Source organism: Ambystoma mexicanum, chromosome 3q (assembly GCF_040938575.1).
Source record: "Ambystoma mexicanum isolate Mex_15411 chromosome 3q, UKY_AmexF1_1, whole genome shotgun sequence".
In the NCBI taxonomy this organism is placed as follows: domain Eukaryota; kingdom Metazoa; phylum Chordata; class Amphibia; order Caudata; family Ambystomatidae; genus Ambystoma; species Ambystoma mexicanum.
The window spans coordinates 1,204,953,462-1,204,974,553 of record NC_090926.1 but is presented as its reverse complement, the minus strand read 5'-3'; the positions used below and the strand labels follow the sequence as shown (position 1 = coordinate 1,204,974,553).

Below are 21,092 nucleotides of genomic sequence, written 5' to 3'. Positions count from 1 at the left end.
GAAAAGCCCACATTTGCGCCAGAATCCCGGAAAACCGCGCAGTTTTGCGCACACCAAAATGGTCGCCTGACCTGCCACCCACCAGTGCGAACGTGATGGGCCAGTAGCACCATGAGTGAAACGTGGTGCCAAAGGAAACACAGCAGTGACGGTTAGCTCAAAAAGCGCTTTGAAATCTCCTTTGTTTCTCGGAAATGCAAGCTCAAAATGCCTATTCCAAACATTGCAAGATATTCAAAAATCTCACTGAACACCAGCAGACATTTGGCAGAATGTAGTCTTGTGTGCATACAAAATCTGGAAAGATGAAGAGCCTAAAATAATGTTGATAACACAACTGGCTGAGCTGTGGATGTCAAAAGCTCAAGTGAAATTGGACTTAAAGCCACTAAAATCGAAATGTTTAAAATAAATGAGTGATTTACTTTGGAGTGTCACATAGGTTGCAACTGTTTTAATGTCATAGTTTTGAACTTAGAATCAGCGTTCTAGCTGCATGTGTCAAAATTGTAAGTTTGATTTGCATGAAAGAAACTGGAACAAAAGTTTAGCTGAAGCCTGGCTTAAAGAGATTGAATTCTGCCTGACAACTACCCCCGACAGGAGTGGAAACTTGCCCAGCAACTGCATTCCCAGGCCTGGCCTCCCTTCTGCTGCACCACCAAAAGGAGATCACACCTCTCTGATTGAATTAGGGGTGGGGTACCTGGGGCTGCAGGAAACAGAACAGTGAGCTTTCCTTGGCTCAGGCAACTGTTAAATTAGGGGGGGGTCGTAAATGGCTTCCTCTTGGAAGAAACTGGGAGGAGCAGTGCTTCTGGGAGCCACCTGAGCTGGAGGCGGGGACAGACAGAAATCCCCCTATGTGCTTTGGAACCACACCCATCTGGGCCAGAGCATAATTTTAAAAAGATGGATAATTCATAGTACGAAATTGTCAAAATTATATAATATCATTTATTCTTGTGATTTTTCTGTGCACATTTTAAGAGGTGTTAGGACTCAGTGGTATGTTCTGGGGGGTAGTAGCGGAAAATAAGGTATTACGCCAAATGTCTGTATGTTAAAAATCTGACACTTTATCATCTGATGCCCATTCTCCTTGCGCATGTGTGTACATTCTGGAAAGGTGTAGAGGTTGTGTTCTTGATGAAAAGGGCAAAATTCTGTCAGAAGTGGACACGACATCTTACAAAGGCAGGGATCGGATGATTTGGTGCTACAGAAAATGTTAACTGGACATATAATATTAGAAAGATTGTACATAGATAAATATGTATTTGTATGCAAATTGACAAGGGGAGGATCCTCTGATCCATAAACTTACCTCATCACGATGACACTCCATTTCCTTCCCCCAATCAAGGGAGAGAGGAGAGCTTGGCCAGTGATAGGTTGTGAGGGGCAGGCTTAGTTATGGCCACACACACACCCATTTTCTAAAGACCTAACAGGAGCCACTGGGACCCAGTTAGGGACATTCACTTTCAACTTCAAACTGATTTCTTGCGAAGCATTTTGCCGGACCAGACAATATCCAGAAGACTCCAGAACTTAGAAAACCAGACTCCAGATTTCAGAACTTGCAGCAGAGAGTCCTAGTCCAAAAGCTGAATCCTTCTCGGCAGGCCTCAGTATCCAGCAACCTAACCAAACTATTCAACAGCCGGGCGAGCTGTTTGATTCTGGCATAGAACCTTGTGCCAGAAACACCCAGAAAGCAGAGCTGTATGCAGTGCCAAGGACTTTTGCCAGAACCAGAGCTGACCCAGATCGCTGTGAGCAGAACCGGTACCAGAGACCGCCTGTGGCGAGAGAACCGCAGCTAAACCTGTTGACCAGATCGGTGACGGAGGCCCATTCCTTCCAAGACTAGGAGTGAGTATCCTGAAAACTGTGCCAGAACCATCTTAGTCTAAAATAATCTGATTCAAACCATTTTAACCTGTCCAGAAATGCATCATAGAATCGTGTGTCCATTCTCCGATTTTAAACCTGGAAAAGTGTCATTTTGTCATTCTGAATCATTATTTCATTTCTGAAAAACTACCTTCACAAAATCGTCCGTATCTTGGAACCGCATGTACTAGGAAGTTTGAAAACTAGGACCCTCAGCTTTCCAACAAAACTTTATATTCCTTATAGTTTTTCCGTAATCGCGCTCGACGCACTCGGAAAAAGTGCCGCGAATTGAAAACTAGTTCAAACTTCTTCACCTGTCAAAAATACCTGTCATTTGCTTTGCATTGCTGAAATTCGGTTTCAACCTGATAATCCCTCAGGAATCATTGCTAGTGTTGACCTGAACTAATTCAAAGTAGCTGTCACCTACCCTGAATCTCCTATAGGGAATTAAAATCATTTTTAGCATATTTTCACTTCTTTGCAAATCACATTTAAAGTATTTTTGCCTGTGTTTTAAAATCATCCCTGTGCTCTAAGCTTGCTACGGGGGGACTGAATTGGTATTGCATTTGATGGTATTCCTGAAAATTGTGCTCCCCTTCCATCTCTTTATACTGCATAGGGGGGGGGAGTGAATTGCCACAAGGGGAAAAGTGATTAGATTCTCTCTTGTTGAAACCATATCAGTTTATTTCTGTGCTGCATTCTTTTCCACCATTGCATTTCCTTGAATCCATAAAAGCATTCTCAGCTACCTTACCCTCTCTATACCAACTCATAAGTAATTAAATAAGCATGCAATTGTAATATTATCCATTGTTGATCACTGTCATATTCTTAAGTGTGATATCAAATATTAATTTATTAGAACTGTGGTATATATATATATATATATATATTGTTTAATTTTTCAATAAATCTGTTAATCTGCAAAACAAACCTACTTCTTTGCTCAGTGAGGTCAGGGGGATTCAAAGAGGGGTGTTGTATAAGGGTTTATCATCCAGATTATAACTTGTCATAAAAAAAATATATAAATAAGGGCTTCCCTTGGGCATCCCAGACCAGGCATTGACTTAGTTGAAGGGCTAAATTGAAGTCCCTTAACAAAGCATTCGAAGTGCAACTGATGAACCAGTCGGTTCAAATTCTAGCGGACAGCACCACTGCAATGTTCTATGTCAACAAACCGGGGGGCACACACTCTCCAAGTCAGTCCAAGTTGGCACAGGAAATATGGAAATGGGCACTCGGACGGGAGATATTCCTATCCTTCCAACACGTTCCAGGGGTACTCTACACTCTAGCAGACTCTCTGAGCAGGGATCCCCTACCAGAGGAGCACGAGTGGCAACTAGACCACATCTTCCCTCCTTGGGGTTATCCCACACAAGACTTGTTTGATACAAGAGAAAACGAGCAATGCCCAGGCTTCGTGTCTATGTTCCCCCAGCCAGACCCAAAGGGGAACGCCCTATGGATGAATTGGTCAGGGAAATTTGCTTGCGCTTTTCCTCCACAAATCCATTAATGAGCAGGATAGTGAACAAGATGCACAGAGAACAGATGACGCTCATTCTAGTTGCTCCCATGTGGGCGAGACAGCTGTGGTATCCAGATCTGTGCAAACTGGCGATGTGCGATCACATCAAACTCCCGTGTCAAACCAACCTGTTAACTCAATATGGGGGAACAGTGCTCCCTCAACCACACTCCATGAAATTAGCAGCATGGCACCTGAAGTTATATAGTTCGGACACCTTTATCTACCAAAGCGGTGTATGGATATCCTCAAGGAGGCTAGAAAACCAAACACCAGACACTGTTATTTTGACAAGTGGAGATTTGTAATTTGGTGCTAGTCTAACCAAATTTATGCTCCACTTGTTAGATTTGGGGTAAGTATTCAACTCCATAATGGTCCACCTGGCGGCTTTATCAGCATATATCACCTCTCAAAGTAAAGTATTGTGGTGGAAAATTCTAGTCATTAAGGCATTCATGGAGGGAGTAAAAAGACTCCACCCTCCAATTTCGAAACCACCACCAGGATGGGAACTCAATGTAGTACTTGCAAAGCCCCATTTGAGCCTATGCATAAGTCAAGTCTTAAACACCTGACATACAAGACTGCCTTCTTAGTGGCTATTACTTCCATAAGAAGAGTTGGTGAATTGCAATTTTTGTCAGTGCAGGACCCATTCTTTATCATCTTTAAAGATAAATTGGTTTTACGTACTCTTCTAGGTACTCCCCTAAATTAATTTCCAAATTCCACTTGAACCAATCCATTGAGCATCCAGCTTTCTTTCAGAATCCAACTAGCTCGGCTGAGGAAAAACTCCACACACTGGATGTGAGGAGGGCGGTCCTTTACTATGTAAACAAGACCCGGCCACTTAGGAAAACAGACCAACTGCTTATCTCCGTAGCACCAGGCAGAGGAGACGGCATTTCCAAGAATGCCATCTCCAGATGGATAGTCGGATGTATACAATTATGCTATTCATTATCAAACAAGATACTGCCTTTTACACCAAGAGCTCACTCCACACAGAACAGGAGCTACTCTGGCTTTTATCGCAAATGTCCCCTTAGGCAGCATTTGCAAAGCAGCTACATGGAGCTCAGTACACTTTCACTCGGCACTACTGCATTGACACCCATTTCAAATCAGATACACAGGTGGCACAAGCGGTTCTAAAACATCTATTTGCTGCTGCTACTTCTCACGACCCACCACCTTCTCTTAACACTGCTCGCTAATTTATGCATAGCATGTGATACACTTGGGTATAGGTGCGTTATAAATGCCATATATCATATCTAAGCAGGTTCCACAAGCCTCAGAAGGGATACATTACTCATCGTAATTGTATTTCTGATGCTTGTATCTGCTTAGTCACATGCGCCTACCCATCCTCCCCTGTAACAAGGTGCATAGATGTTATGAGCTTTTCTGTTATCGATCTGCTTGGATACACCTGTACTCGTGCTACACTTCATGCAACCTCATGTCGGAACAAAACAATCTGAGGGACCGCAACACGTGAAGGACCATGGGTACAATGGACATCACACTAGGGATAGTATTACTGGCCCGCTCTGTCGACGCCCCTTTTCGATATTTGCAATGAATGCTTAAGTGTAATACGTACTGTGCTTTTTAATTGTGAAGTGTTTAAGGCCTAAACTTATTTTTATTTCTATGCATTCTGCCTAAGTTATGTTAAGAGTGCTGTGTGTGCTTAACTGAACCCTTCACTGCTGTCACGCTTCCTAAACCTTGCTGCTCAGTCACACTAACCACATAGTTTGGCTATACAGTAATGTCTTATTTCTTTGTTCACCAATACAGGGAGGCATCTCAATCTCTCCACAGGGCTGATTTGGAAAGTCTTAACCCACCTCCCTATTGGCCAATTTCCAGGCCTTGCCAACCAATATGACACAAATTCCGGATGGCATAGACATCCAATTGGGAGGGGGTCGGGGGAGTCGTTTCTTTCCACCAGTGTCGCTCAGGGCTCTCAGCGCGCTGTTCCCTCATTACAGCGGTGTCCTGACGCCAGCGCCACTCCCCTCCTTGCCTGGGGTGTACCTGACGGATGCCGCCTGGCACTGCCCTGCCCCCGCCCCCCTTCTTAGCTTACTCAAATAGGGCACAATGGCTCTGCCCCTGGTACATAAACTTTGCTAGGCCACTCCTTGCAGACACAGCCGGGCTGGGATTTGTAGCCCGTTCCCAGCAACCACTCAAGGCAGATTGCCTTTCATCTTGCCGCCCCTCCCCAGACCCTCCTCAATTGCTTCTGGCACAAAATAGCTTTATAGACCACACCCTTAGGATGCACCTGTTATGGGCCCTAAAGACATTGTTAAACACTGTCGCTGCTTTCAGGTCTTTAACTTGGTCTTCAGGGATCATAACTCAAAGTTCGTCCCTCCGGCTAGCCCTGTGGGGCCATCAATGTCGTATATACAGGCTGATGCCGCAACAGGTTCATTTCTCTGAAGGTGGTTCTTTAAGTGTATTTGAGTCTGTACTTGATTGTGAGTACCCCCACTAGTTCTGATTAGTATTCGGGTTCACTCTTTCATGGGTTGCAGAGCCTTTCAGTAGGATGAAAGTAAAATTCCTTTCTTTTAGGAATAATGGGATTTTTTTATTTAGTCCCACTGTATTCACTTAAGACTTTCTGCATATTCATCTGGTTTGTTCTATGTTTAATTCCTCCAGTGTACAAGTCAGATGTGCAGAGACTACTGGAAGGTGAAGGGACCTCTCAGCTGGGACCTAGTGCTGGATGTCGTTCAGTAATAATCCTAGTTCCTGTTCGTCTGGGTGGAGAGATTCTGAATCCGGTCTATATTAACTGTGTTAAGGTGAGGCTTCCTCTTCTGATTACTAAGTTCTGTAGTGCAACTGTCCGTCCTTACAGCACTTTCTTTTTAGTTCTTTTAAAAAAGTCACAGCTAATGCTTTGTTTAGGCACACTTCTGCTATTAGGGAGATTTTGGGCACATATGAATCAGTCTACTTGGTTTACATGGTGCTTTCCTCCAATAGGTACTAGGGCTGGGCCACTAAGGGTAACTCCTTGGAAGTAGAATGATGATGTAAAGGTACAATAAACTCCTTCAGAATAGACTATAAGGGAAAGTCCACACAACATATTTGTACAATATATTCTTTATGGAAAAGGTATGCAAAGAAAATGTATACAATTTGCAGGTAAATACTTTTCAGATGTAGAAAAAACGGGACCACGTGGTTTTAAAAATGTAGTCTAGCGAAGTCCAACATGACCTTTGGTGAGAAACCGATTTCTTAAAGACCACATCCCATCAACCACCATGCAAACGTTATTGCTTTAGAATGGAACTTGAATCTGATTGGTTGAGTGTTTCTGTTGCAATTCTATCAGCGAAGATACCTAGTCTGCACACGGAGCTCCATGGAATGGTGAAACCCAGAGACCTAGAATTTAATGAGGGAAACTTAATGAAGCAGTCCAATTATCAGACTATTCACCACCAAGCCACCTTAGTGGTTGCAGAGTGGTCCTTTGTCAGCAAATGGAGTCCCGGTTCAGAGCCTGATGGACTTGGGTTTTCATTGAATCGCCTTAATACCGGATTGACAGAAACAAGGTTCCTGGAGCAACAGCTTGAAAAGTTGAAATTGGCTAGCCGGCAGCATAGGGCTACGTTCTTAACTTAAGCGTTCAACTTCAACTGCTTGCTTACATGGTATTCCTTCCCCTAGAACCCGAGCCCTCATGCTCTTCTGCGTGTGCCTCATAACCTAGAATTGTACCACAATGGTTTCCCATCCAGAGCTAGCAAACTGCTCTACGTTCACCTTCTCACCCTGCATCTTTCACAAAAATATCATTCTTTCTGTCAATCCGGATTGCCCTATATGGATCTACATGCAGAACCATTTGCAACAAAAAACTATTCATATACATCCTTGACATTCCGCACGCCACATACACGTTCTCACATCTGGCTAATATACTTAAACCTCTCCGAACTCACGCTTCATGCTGCCGCCAGTTGGTCCACACTATACAACTTGCAAACTCTCAGGAAACCTATACAATTCTGGAACCATAATGTTTTAAGCCAACCAGTACCCACTGTTCTTTATATGTCATACCCAGATTAACTCGCACCCATTTCAATTACATTCCTTCCCGCCCCCTCTGCTTTCTCTACCCTCTTTGCCTCTCCCCACCCCCCTCCAGTGACCTCAACCCCTCAGTCTTGACTGAGCATCCTCCCAATAGCCTGAGGTGCATCTGCTTTCACTAACTCGACTGCTGATCTGCTACCAAGCACACAGCCAACATCACCTTCTTAATATCAGATTTTGACATCCACATTCTTGCCGTGTTGGAAATCTGGTTCTTGGACCACTGCACTACTGTCATCTCAACTGTGGGCCCTTTGCAATTGGCTATATTCACTGTCATCTGTTTGGAAAGATTTCTATGGACTCTGTTTTTCTTTGTTTTTGAACCTTTCCTGACATTTTACTGAGCCGTGAAGCCTTCAGCCTCGCTCTCCTGGCCATTTGCTCATTTTGTTGGGAGAAACTGGTCAGTCCTTCAGACTGTCAGTACTGGGTCTTTTACATTTTTTAAACTTATCATTGCACACAGCATCTTACAAAAGTATCCCCATTGCACTGCATCACCCTAGCTTTTTACACTTGGAATGTTTGGTTACTTTAATATGTGCTTAAAGACAAACTGGTGGCAGCAGATGTATTTTGTACCACTTTTGCATTTATTTCTAGTGTGCACATTTGCGTTCACTTATTATTTTGCATTTTTTAAAGCGTTCCCAGCCCGCGGGCATCGAGGCGCTGTTACAGGAATTGTTTTTTTTGTTTGTCTTAGTTGCAAACGCGCTTAAATACCCAGAGGTTTCTAAGCGCGGACCCGGGGCTCGAACCTGTGTTGCTTCGTGTCATCTTGCTTCCAAAGCGAGAACGTTGCCACTGAGCTATCCTCAGAAACGTGGCTAATGCCCTTAAATGGCTACATCATTAGTTTATTTCGCCTTTTCTTTGGACATATTGTTAGGCCTTCTTCCTGCCTTGCCAGGTAAGGAAATCCCATAAAAGATTGAGCACTTGCTGCTGCTTTCACAGGTTGGTGCTGTGTCTGTGTCCGGCCCAGGAAGTGGGTGGGACTGGGGTCCCACTCCACATCTGTGGTGCAAAAGGTTCTAGGTGTGGGGCGCGAGTGAGCCCAATAGATGTCTCTGACTGGACAAGTATTGGCTGTTTGAACGGTGCAGATCCTTTGCATTGGTGGGCTCAGGCTTGCTTCCAGGCTTGATTTTTAGATAAAAAGAGGACTACAGCCTTTTCTTCAGATCAGAATTGGCGTCAAGAATCCCTCGTAGACCAACAGCCAACTGAAGATCCGAAGATGACATCCCTTCCTGTGTCTGGCCCAGTGAAGCCCTGAGCAGTGCTTCAGCCCTTGGACTAGCAGGTTTTGAGGATACAGCCATCCTGATAACTTCGGAATTGTTCCTGGACATCCGGTGGACTGACCAGCTCTCTCATGGGCAACGTCACCAGAAGCATCACCGTTCTGCCTTTGCAACTGGAACTTTGGTGGTCGCCAGCATGTGATACAAGTGGCTGCCCCAGCAAATGTGAGCATCCCAGTCTCTGGAGATCCTGTCCTGGAAAAACATCTTCAACCACGACTGGAAGGACGCCTGCAGTCATCGGTGGGCATGGCTGTGGCTAGAAGTCGCATTCTACCATCCTGTGAACTATCCTGCATTGCATCACCAGGGGTTGCATATTACATCTGGACCTGAACGTAAGTATTCTTGCACCTCTCACCGGAACAAACCAGGGGAAATCCAACCTGCGGTGACCCATGTGATTCAGTCCTAGAATAAATATTGTATTTTTTTTATACATTCCTGTCTAAATTGAATTTCTGTGTGTGGATATATTGTGGGCCACTGACTCAACTCATTCTCTCCTGAGAATAGCTCTCCACGTTTACTTTGCTTGGGCTTTGGCTTACCTCCGAGTTACCTGTTCACTATAACTAGGGTGACATCCTTAAATATATCCACCCTGCAGAAGCGAACATCAACCACCTGAGTATAATGGGTGGGGGGGGGGGGGGGGGGGCGTAGCACTTGCTTTTCTCAAAATTCACCATTAATCTTTTCCAAACCTCCTCCTTCTTGCCTACTACTTTGAAAAACATGGCACTGAAAGTCCCTACTCAGAGTAATGTGGCAAGGTTCCTTTGCCTGGCATCGAGCAACGGGTCCAGCAGCAGTGACGGCCACGCCTGTCCTCTGGAAAGAACATTGTTCCCATTTCCGGGACAGGCAACGTAGGCAGGTCCAAGAGGCTGAGGTGCATAAAAACACCTTGCTCAGGAGCTGATCTAACTGACCCGGCATATTGAGGGGAACAGAGTTGCAAAGGGTTCCTTCAGGACACACAAGGCAGAGGTTTTTCTTCAGGTTTTTCGAGATTCTGAGATGCTGGTGTAGAGCCTTTCTCGCCATCTTCGGATGAGTCCTTTGTCCTGGTGCTTTGTGATCAAATCCTACTATTTGATGGTGTGGGGTGCAACTTGTACACTATTCTGGAGTCTTGGTGTTGTCTGCATCCTACATTCGTGCACCATTTATGCAAATATTTACATGGCCAAACTCCGGGGCTGTCCCACACATCCCACACGAGGCACACCTTTTTAAACTCCTGTCCAGAGCTTATATGGGCAATAACACTCTGATTGTTAGAAAGATTTTCTTTTTGCACCTTTCCCGCCATAGGTGTCTAGGGGACCCTAGTCTCTTTGCTTGTTTTCGAACCATGCCCTTACCTTTGGCAGTCACTAAAGCCTTCTGCTTCTTTTGCTCATGGGGAAACTGACAAGTCCCTAAGACTGTCAGCACTGGGAGACTGCCGCTCTTTATGAATTCTTATATTTTATTTACTTGCACACATCACCTTACTGTAAAGTGCAGTTGTGATACTTTGTATCCTGAATGCTTCATATTATAGCTTTTTGGTTACTTGAACATTATTCCTAAAACAAGCTGGTGGGGGCTGTAATTTTGACATTTTTCACTCATTCTTTTGCTGTGTTCTCGGGTCAGGAAATGCCTTGTATGGGAAAACTTTGACCTTTGGGGGCTAAGGGCTTTTGGGTGTGTGAGCCAAAGGAGGAGGCTCGGACTGTCTAGTTCCAATCCACAAACTCGGGATCCTGAAAGTCTGTTGCTGGGCAGATGTGGTGATCAGTGGTTGTCCATGATTGGGAAATCACTGGCTGTTTGAATGATGCAGATCCTTACCATTGGTGGGCTTGCTACCAGCCTGAATCTTGGATAAAAAGGGCGACTCCTGCAACTGTTCTTCAGATCTCTGTTGCAGCCAACACTTCCATAAAGACTAGAGGCGCTTGCTGACAACCAGAGGACAACTCCTGCAGCTGACCCGCATCAACTCCAGTGATCGGCCCAGTGAAGCCCTGCTCTTCTGCCTGATCTCCAGAAGAGCTTCATTGGTGCTTCAACCATGGGATCAACCAGTCCCCCTCCAATCCCCTCCCCCAACTCCCTGCTCGAAGAGCCTTGCCTTCAGAATTGTCACTAGCTCTCTGGACGATCTTGCAGCCGTCGTCCAAGTAAAGCCTTGGAATTTAGCAGATCTTCACCTAATGTCACAAGTTGCCTGCTCCTTACCCCAAGGGATGCTGTGCTGGGGCTGCTTCTGTGCTCCCCGATGGATGATCTCCTGTCACCGCCTGACCGTGGTGACGTTTGTTGGAACACTCCCTCGGTCCCATGAGGTGTCTCACCACAGAAGTCTCCCATCTTTCATCGCTTTGGGCCTTCAACTGGAAGCTGATAGATTACCGTGCATCGCGACAGACTAAAACTAAATCTTTTGCACCCACGACCAATGGGCCTTCCACGACAGGACCATGCTCAGAAGATGTTTCTCCAACAAATTCCGGAACAACTATAGTGGTCTGTGGAAGAATTGGAGCCGGGGGTGGGTGGGGGGTGTTAACATGCCAGCTTCTTTCTCCCCCTGTTTGCCATAGGGTTGCATTGGGTGTAAAGTCTTGACCCTAACTCACTCGGACCTATCCCCTGGTGGTGAAACCTGGGTTAAAGATCCTTTCCTAGGCCTACCCTAGTGAGTAGGATTCAGTTGAGTACTGAACTGATCTATATTAAAAACATGCAACTTTGAAAACTTTCTAAAAGCACCACCACAGCCTACTGCTTCATTTCTGAATAACCTTACTTGAAGAAGCTCTACCATGGGCCTTTGGGCACAGGGACCCATATCCTCTCAGGGTTGGACTTGAGCTTGAGGGAAATGTTCTTGTGTTGGTTTGCCTGTTTTCCCACCTGTATTGCACTGGCATTTGATGCATATGCAGCTCTATTCTCCTAATGGCAAATGTGTTTACATATTTTGTGTGACTATACTTGTGATTTTTAAATGCTTGGTGTGTAATTTAAAGGCCCAATAAGTGTATTTTTATATACTTACTGACTAACTTGAATTACTGGTGTTGCTCTATGTGAACTCTTTGTATCCCTAGACCACTCGCACCCTTTCCGAGACTAAGCCCTGCCGCTCTGCTACCTCACCTTGATTGGATTTTGGCCAACTTCTCGGGGTCTTCCCTGTTCACCATTATAGGGTGGCCTCACAAGATCTGTCTTAGTGATCATTCCCAGTCATCACACACAAAGGACCAGCAAATACAGTTCTAGGTTACTTGATTACAAACTAACTCGACTCCACAATCGTTTTTTTTTTCTGAGAGCAAGAAATGCACACTGTGGCTGAAATGAACACAATTTGTGCAGTCCCAAATTAAAGGACTCACCAATCAAAACCTGAGCACACTGTTGCCAAGGATAGTTATCCAGGTAAACCTCTGGGCACTTTTATGATTGCAAACACTTTGGAGGCCATAAGGGATTGTTATGCCCCCTCTCCCACCCCCGTACATAAGGGTCGTTTTGGGCCGTGCACATTAGACACAAATTAGAATTATCCTCAGTGAAACCTAAATGGGATTCGCTAATGTTAAAGGGTATCACAAAAAATAGGAAAACATTCAAGGGGACTCTCATGGGCAGAAAGTATTTTTCTAATTAACACCCACATGCCCCCAAATCTAAAATGGTCTGTGCCAGACTAAAATCGTGCTCCATCCAGTTGTTGTCTCTCAGTACTGAAGGAGCAGATCTGTTCTGCTGTCAGGATTGAAGTGCATAGGGATTATCCAGTGCAGCTCCCAGTAATTGAGCCTAGAGTGTGGTACAGCTGATAGTCTGTGAGCACTGATCGCTAACAGAAATAGCGGGTTCACAAGTCTGAATTGGGGTGCGTTAGTAGTTGCATATGCTGGGGAGTGGGCACCTTTTTCCAAATGTTGTCAGGTGTTGCTGTTCAGGTTAGTTAACAGTGCTCTGTAAGGGTTCTTGAATAGCATTAAACAAAAGCACACGAGGTCCAAGCCGAGCCATACACATGACTGCTTGATTAACAGGAACTGCTCCTAGGTCCGGGTGCTAATGCTTGTAAAGTGGTTCTATAGATGGAGGCTTCTTTCATTCGCTCTCTATATATCACCGACTCTATCCATTGCTTTGTGTACTCCCGATTCCATCAGTGTAATATTCCTGTAACATGTTCTCTACAAAATTTTTAAACCTTTGTTTCAGGTGGTATTATTGCCTCTAACAATTCTAAACTACTGCAGAGGCCTGGCTGCGCCCTCGTGTAATCCCCTGGTTGTCCGTATTTTTATTCATTATTATTTTTTTTTTTAATAGAATTAAAACCTTTGGTTTCTGTTTAATAGAATAAAAACCCTTTGGTCACTGTTTCTTTTTTTTTTTTGGCGTTGGGCATCAATTGGTTTCTTTGTTCCTATATTAGTTTATTCTGGTTGATGCAACCTCTTAGTTTCTTGGCACAGCTAGCTGGTGATCTGATGGATGAACCTTACCTGGTCTTTCTCATTCTCCTGGGGTTGCTGCACCACAGCATATCATCCTTGGGATTTCTTTTCTTTGGATTGCCCTCGGGGCCACGTAAAGATATGGCACACATGTCGGGTGCCTTTTTTAGACTATGGTACAAACAATTTGCGGGTCTGCATGTTTTACCTAGAACCTTCAAAATCCATCTGCATCAGTAGCTCCAACAGCTATTCACCGTCCAATCTCTGGGACTTTTATTTGAGGAAGCAAAGTGCAAGTCCATCTCTGGAAAATATGTTGTGGCAATTCTGATCGAAGTCCTTCAGCAAGCAGGTTGTTTTATCTGCTTGGAATTGTAATCCACGTTGATGCAAGAAAATAAAGCCACAGGTTAATAATCCCCTTCAGCTCCTGATGAAAGAACTTGCCTTGATCCTGGTTTGCTTGAACCAAAGCCATCTAGAGCCTGCTAGTGTTTCATGTGTTCTTGAATTGTCTTACTGCAATAGACAATGATGCGTGTGGGCCTAGGCAGCATCAGTTTCCTATAAAGTTTCTTTTGACATAATCGTTCATGTGGGCTACACTGCACACCTTCTGTAAAAAAAAATATTCACAGCACAATTGGACAATGGGTTTTTATCAGGCTTTACTCTGAGATCTGCTCTGATCTTCTTTCTCCCCCACAAGTGATCAGGAAATCTTTTTATGGAGGAAGTGGGAAAGACTGTACAAGTAAGTGGAAATGATCACTGTGTGGGCGAGTTTAGTAATGATCTGTAGCCCGCCCCCATACAACTTATCTGTCAGACTGGTGACTAATCCTTCCAACTTGGTTATGACTACACCTCCCAGTAGAAGTTGGTTAAATGGTAGCTGGCCATTGAACCTTTTTGTCAGTGGCATTGAGTGGGCAGCACCACCCCTGGCTTGAGAAAGTAATCAACCTTCTGTTTTTCTTGCACATCGTGTGAGGTTTTAACCCCACACAAGTTCCTACAAAGCCTTTGGGTTTTTGTGTAGTTCAAACTTGTTTTTATTTTTCATTCTTGTAGTCTATCCAACATCTGTCTTTCAAACCAAGGTGTATCCAGTTTTCAAGCCCAAATCTCCTTGCCCCTAGACAGAAAGCCAAGTGTCTGCCTGTGCTCTTGTGGAGGTTCAAGGTTGCTCTTGGTCTAGGGACACACGTCCTCAGAAGGAATTCCCGCAGTCAGCAGGCCCTCAAAACTATGATTTTTGTGGGACTCTAAATTTGTTGAGAATGGCAGTTCCCTTTAGACTTTACTCAATCCCTTTTCTTGATAACATCAAAGCAAATGCCACAATATGCTGTAAAACAAATGTATATCCAGTTGTGACTGCTTTACATTGAGAACATATTTAGGTTCGCCCTATAGGGGTTGGTCCATACTTGCATATACATTTTGTGACGATTGCCTTTGTCTGCAAGTTCCGGTGCATGGTACTTGCTTTGGTCAACCTGACACTCCTCTGCTCACCTTAACTTTCTTATGTCTGGTGATCCGTTTCCCAAAGCTTTACATTTGATGGAGCTGGATGCAAGGGTAAAGAAACGTTATTCCTGTTGTGATTCTCATGGTGTGTAGACTCCTTACACACAAATACTCCCATGCTGAGTTTCTTTACAGATGAGGGTCTTCTGATAACTCTGTTTAGAGCTGTATAAACCAAGGCAAACTTAGTTTTAGTCTCTGATACAAACCTAATCTTTTCCATTGCTTTTGTGACTTCAGATTCAAAATATCGAAAGCCAATCACCTCAAAGTAGCACTTCTTTTTTTTTTTTTTTTAGTATAAGGCCCAACTCAAAATAGCTCAAATCTCTGTGGCTGTACATTTGTTGCATATAGTGTTTGCTAACCATAGGGAAGTTGCACACATCAACCCTCCACCTTATGGCCCCCAAACTCCCTTCATCCCTTGCTCTCCTCCACTTAACCGCACAAAATTGCTCTTGAAATGCGATTCATCCTTATCGGCGTCTTGGTGTCCTGTGATGCTCAATGTTCAATTTTATCACCCTATGATACTGACAGGCTTTCTGATACCTGTTGTGTGCCATTATCTTGACCCCTACTGTAAAACATAAGTCCTAATGGTAGGCTGATTGCAGTGCCTGTGAGCCTCACCTTCACGTTCATCTGCTCCCAAGAAATGACAAAACTGCTTAACCTATTTGTGGCTAGTTTGTTTGTTTGTTTATTTATTTATTGTGCGCACCAGACCCTAGGGTAGCAGGGCGCAAGAGAACAAGGAGGTTTACAGCTTAGTTAACGTTTACAGGTTACAGATTAGTTAACGTTTACAGGTTACAGGCATAGTGGACATTTCGAATCTGCAGGGTAGGGCAAGTGCAAGTGCAGATAAGGCGTAGCTAAACAGTCAAATCTATGGCGATCAAACAATAAAAGCAGGTTAGTACAAACATTATAAGAAGACGTTACGTATAAAGTGACATACGCTATGTCGCATTCTCAATAAGCCATTTTATGGTGTTCTTTCTGAAGTTATTGAAGGTTTGGTCAGATCTGAGTGCAAGGGGTAGGGAGTTCCATAACTGTGCTGCCTTAACTGGGAAGCTGGAACCTCCAATGGAGGCTAGTTGACAAGTTGGCAGGCCAGAAAGGGGAAGAGTGCTGCACTGGAAATGCCTGCCAGCGTGCCGAGATTATTTGGAAGTCCTTGCGGGTATGTGTGTTTTTTTTCTTTTCTAGCTGTCCCGCTGTGCTACGCTATCTTGAGTATGTGCTTGGAGTGTCCACATTTTGAAAGCACCATCAACCAATACAATATAACATTTCTGATGTTTGTTAATCTGCTTAGAATCACATGCTGTGCATAGTCCGACATCCAGTGGTCACTGCGGAGTATTGCATTTTGTTTTTCGTAGTCGAAAAGGGGACGTTGACAAGGCGTGTCTGTCACTATCCCTATAGTGACGTGCAGTGTACCCACAACCCCTCACGCGTCGAGGTCCCTCAGATTGTTTTTCTTCCACCCAGTTATTGGTCGCCTTTATGCGGAGCTCCTAGAGAGACATTGCAAAATCATTTCCTCGACCCTTGGTCGTTTATTATTAACTATCACATAGATCCCTCACTCGACGTAGCTGCCAAGCTGTTCTCCGCCGAGCAAGATCTTCGACGGAGGGACGAGCGGAGGAGATCCTTCGGCGCTGCCGAACATGTGGCCTGGCCTCGCCGGCCTAACACAGTAGGGAGAGTGGGGTTGTTGGTCATTTCTTTGTTTCACTCTGAGAATGCCTTTCTCTTTCCCCTCCCTCTCTTTCGAGGTCGTAATCACATTTCATGCCCTCAGCTATGCAGAGGACGCCCTTTAGGGTTTGCCCGCGTTGCAAGGGCAAGTTTACCTGGAAGGACAAGCACAAACGGTGTAACCGTTGCTTGCCCCTCGATCACAGAGGACGGCTGTGCGGCCTGTAAAGTTACTCAAAACTTTAAAGGACCGCAGGGTCAAAAGGTGGGCAGCCTATGCGATGTCTAGGTCTGACTCCTCGCCAGCTGCCGCCGCCGAATGTGATGAGGACAGTGATTACACGGCCTCCGCAATGGAGGTTGTAGACCTCCCGAAGGAGCGTTCCCGCTCCTCGTCCGTCCCCGGCCCCGACAAGCCCGGCTCACGCCCCGCTTATGGGGATGAACACCCCGGCGACAAGGCCGAACACAGAAAAACACATAAGCGCATACCCCACGGCATGCATTTGTCGAAGACGAAGGCAGCCATAGCGTCAACGGAGGCGTCGGGGTCCACCGGCGTCTTCCGCTAACCGTAAGGGTCGCAAGCCCTCCCCGCCTCCGCGACCGGCGACTGGGGTTTGTGTAAATAAGGGCGCTAACCCCAAATCCTCGGGCGACGCGCCTCGCAAGAGTGCGTACGTTGCCAGTAAAGACTCGGCACTGCCTAGCGCGACGGCAAGCGATCCCTCGACGGAGAAGCTGATCGCCGAAAGCCTCGCACGTATAGCTTCTAAAGACAGCCAGCGACGGACGGCGGGTGACACGTCGAAAACCGCTCACCAGGCCAAAGAAACGCCGAGGACGCCGGAGGTTAGGCTGGGACAGCTCCCACTGTCGACAGAAGACCCTAGTCAGCAAGAAGGTTTCTCAGAAGGCGAAGGATCTTCGAGAGGAAATTCCCTTTTCACTCCCAGACCGCTCTGGCCTACCTTGCTGGACTGTAGAGAGGTTCCAGTCATGTATGGACAAGCTAGACAGGTGCATGGCCATCCCAGAAAATAGGATACCCAAGAGGCCAAGGGAGGTACTCCAGGAGGGGCCATGGGCTAAATACCCAAAGCTCTTTAACCCCCTACAGGAAGACATGAACTCTTCCGACCTCACTGAAGAGGACTCTCACTTCCAGGAAGAGGATGAGTTTGTGAATAATGAAGACCAACAAGAGGGAGAATGATGATGAGACTAACCCAGGTAAGGAGGGCTACGAGGAGGACCCAGGTGAAGGTGGCTCACAGCCCTGGCAGTCGCCATCAGGGTCCACAGACCCCGACATTATAGACATTTCTTCTCCTCAGACCACACCGGTCAGGAACCCATCTCCAGTAGACGATCAGCCCTCCTTCAATGCGCTACTGAGGAAGGCAGCAGCGCATTTTGAAGTTGAAACTGGGGAGGTCACCCCAGATACTGATTTCGTCGAAAGGATTATTAAAGAAAAACCTCCCACTAGTTAAACTATTCCTATCCTATCGTCGGTTAAGAGACAACTCACCCCATCGCTGTCCATCCCTGCGCTGGTAAGAGGGGTCGATCCAAGAATCGAGAAATTGTTCTCACCCTCTCAGTCAGACCCATTATATATCAGGGGTCACTCAGTCCCGGACTCCTTAGTGGTGACTAACACAAGGAAGAGGGCTGGGGTTCCACTGTCAACCAGCGAGGCACCCCCAGATAAAGAAGGGAAAAAGCTTTATGCCTTGGGCAAAAGAATGTCCGCCTCGGCAGCGTTTTCAATTAGGATTGCCAATAATAATACATTGTTGGCAAGCTATGCTGATGCTCAATGGGGAAAGCAGGACATCGAAGAAGCCCCTGAACCTCTAAGAACTCGCTTATTGGCTAGTTACAGAAGGAGCTCTGGTCAACCAGAGCATCATTAAGAACACTCTTGATGCGGCAGAAACTGCTGGCCGTTCTTTGGTGCAGGGAATTCTGCTGAAGAGTCACATCTGGCTTCGCAATTCCGGTTTCAAGGCAGAAACGCAGGCGTCACTCATTAATAAGCCAATAGAAGAGTCTAATCTCTTTGGAAGGGCAGTGGACGACGCACTGGAAAATGCAAAGAAAGAATTCGACACCATAAAGACCAAATCTCAAAGCCTCCAAACAGGCGGGGAATTGGGAACAAACGCTTTTTTTCGTGGCCAGCAGCAGCATTACACTGCGGGCAACTGGCCCTCTAATCAGGGTACCAGTAACCAGTATAACCAAAGAGGACGACGTGGCAAGGGCAGAGGCCGGGCCTCCAGCCCCAGAGGCACCCCGGCAAGTAACACCAAATGACCCCTCCCATGCGTCTCCGGTTGGGGGCCGTATAACATCGTTCCTTTCAGCATGGGAGGGAATAACATCAAACCGGTGGGTATTGTCAACCGTAGCCCACGGGTACTGTATAGAGTTCAGTCGGTCCCCCACCTACAGACCTCCAAGGGGACGACGCCTGTCACCAGAACACCTAGTCATCCTCCTGCAAGAAGTAGAACAGCTGCTACAGAAAGGAGCAATAGAGGCCGTGCCCCTATCTCAGGTAATGGAAGGTATTTATTCAGTGTACTTCCTTGTACCCAAAAAGGACCTAACCATGCGCCCTGTACTAGATCTGCACCCAGCGAACAAATTTGTAAAACCACAAAAATTTCGTATGGTAACATTACAGGAGGTAATTCCCCTGCTATCTCAGGGGGACTACATGACAACACTAGACATGAAAGTTGCATACTTTCCTATTTTGATGTTGCCAGCGCACAGAAAATACCTCAGGTTCATGATAGGGGGCAAACACTACCAGTTCAGAGTGCTACCCTCCGGCATAGCGTCTGCACCGAGGGTATTCACAAAGGTACTCGCAGTGGCAGCGGCCCACCTGCGCAGGTTGTCCATACCGGTATACCCTTACCTCGACGATTGGCTCATAACAGGGGAGTCCTGCGAGACATTCTTCTCAAACACCCAGACAGACCTTTTGTTCCAACTGGGCTTCTCCATCAACGAGAAGAAGTCCAGCTTAAACCCCAGCCAAATCAAACAATTCCTAGGGGCTCTAATTCGAACAAAAGATGGCCTTGTCTTCCCCTCCAACGAGAGGGTCCAAAATATGCTGTTTCAGATCCCTCAATATGTGGCTGGTCGAGAGGTGACGGTACGCAAAGCAATGCGCTTGCTAGGAATGATGGCGTCATGTATTTATTTGGTACCTCGCCTGCGCCCAATGCAAGAGTGGCTCAACTGCCAGTGGTGTCAGGCCAGCGGACAATGGGACGATCTAGTGGTGGTCTCGCAGGCCTTGGTTCTCTCGCTACGGTGGTGGTCGAAGGAAAACCTGGTAATGGGGAAACCATTTGCCACACCCGCAGTGGAAGCCACTCTAGCCACAGACGCATCCCTCACAGGATGGGGGGCTCACCTAGCCAATCAGACTGCTCACGGAGTCTGGACTCCGAGCGTAGCTTCCAAGCACATAAACTTATTAGAGCTACTTGCGGTGTTCAAGGCACTGAAAGCCTTCCAGACACACCTACAAGGGAAGGCAGTGATGGTCCTCACGGACAGCACCACAGCCATGTACTACCTCAACAAGCAAGGGGGCATTCGCTCTCCAGGACTGTCCAAGCTGTCCCAGAACATCCGGAAGTGGGCTCTCAGACACATGTTCCTATTGTCACAACATGTACCAGGGGAACTCAATCTGCTAGCAGACGAACTCCGTAGAGACTTCCCTCTGCCCTCGGAGTACGAATGGCGATTACACGAAGACATCGTCTTCACACAATGGGGCTTCCCAGAAATAGACCTGTTCACAACTCAGGAGAACTCACAATCCCTAGATTTACGCCTCCAGATACCCGCAGAACCGCTCCAAGGGGAACGGTCTCTGGATACCATGGTCAGGGAATTTTGTTTACGCTTACCCCCCCCCCCCCCCCCGACTCCTCTGCTGAACAAGATAGTGCACAAGATGCACCAGGAACCAGTTAATTCTGATACTGATAGCCCCGATGTGGGCCCGGCAACCATGGTCTGCGCACCTGATGGAGATGTCCCTGTCCCCACCAGTGAAACTGCCCTGCCCGTACAACTTGCTGTCACAGGACAAGGGCAAGACACTACACCCATGCCCACAGAACATGAATTTAGCAGCCTGGCTCCCGAGGTCATAGAATTTGGCCATTTACAACTCCCTCAGAGATGCATGGACATTCTCAGAGAAGCTAGAAAACCCAACACTCGCCACTGCTATTCTAGCAAGTGGAAGAGATTTGTCATTTGGTGTAGAGGTAAGAGCATCAACCCAGTCCACTGCTCTCCCACACAAATTGTCCTTTACCTGACCCATTTACTGGACTCAGGTCTAGTGTTCAATTCTATTAAAATCCATCTAGCGGCACT

General features: G+C 46.2%; 1 protein-coding gene across 2 annotated transcripts in view; it reads left to right on the top strand.

Moving 5' to 3' along the window:
* Window positions 1-21,092, top strand: part of ATG4D (autophagy related 4D cysteine peptidase) — a 276,305-nt gene that overhangs the window by 170,043 nt on the left and 85,170 nt on the right. For both annotated transcript variants that reach the window (XM_069604074.1, XM_069604075.1), the window contains exon 7: window positions 6,146-6,291. In XM_069604074.1, the coding sequence (XP_069460175.1) occupies window positions 6,146-6,291 (146 nt within the window). The remainder of the gene's footprint in view (window positions 1-6,145; window positions 6,292-21,092) is intronic.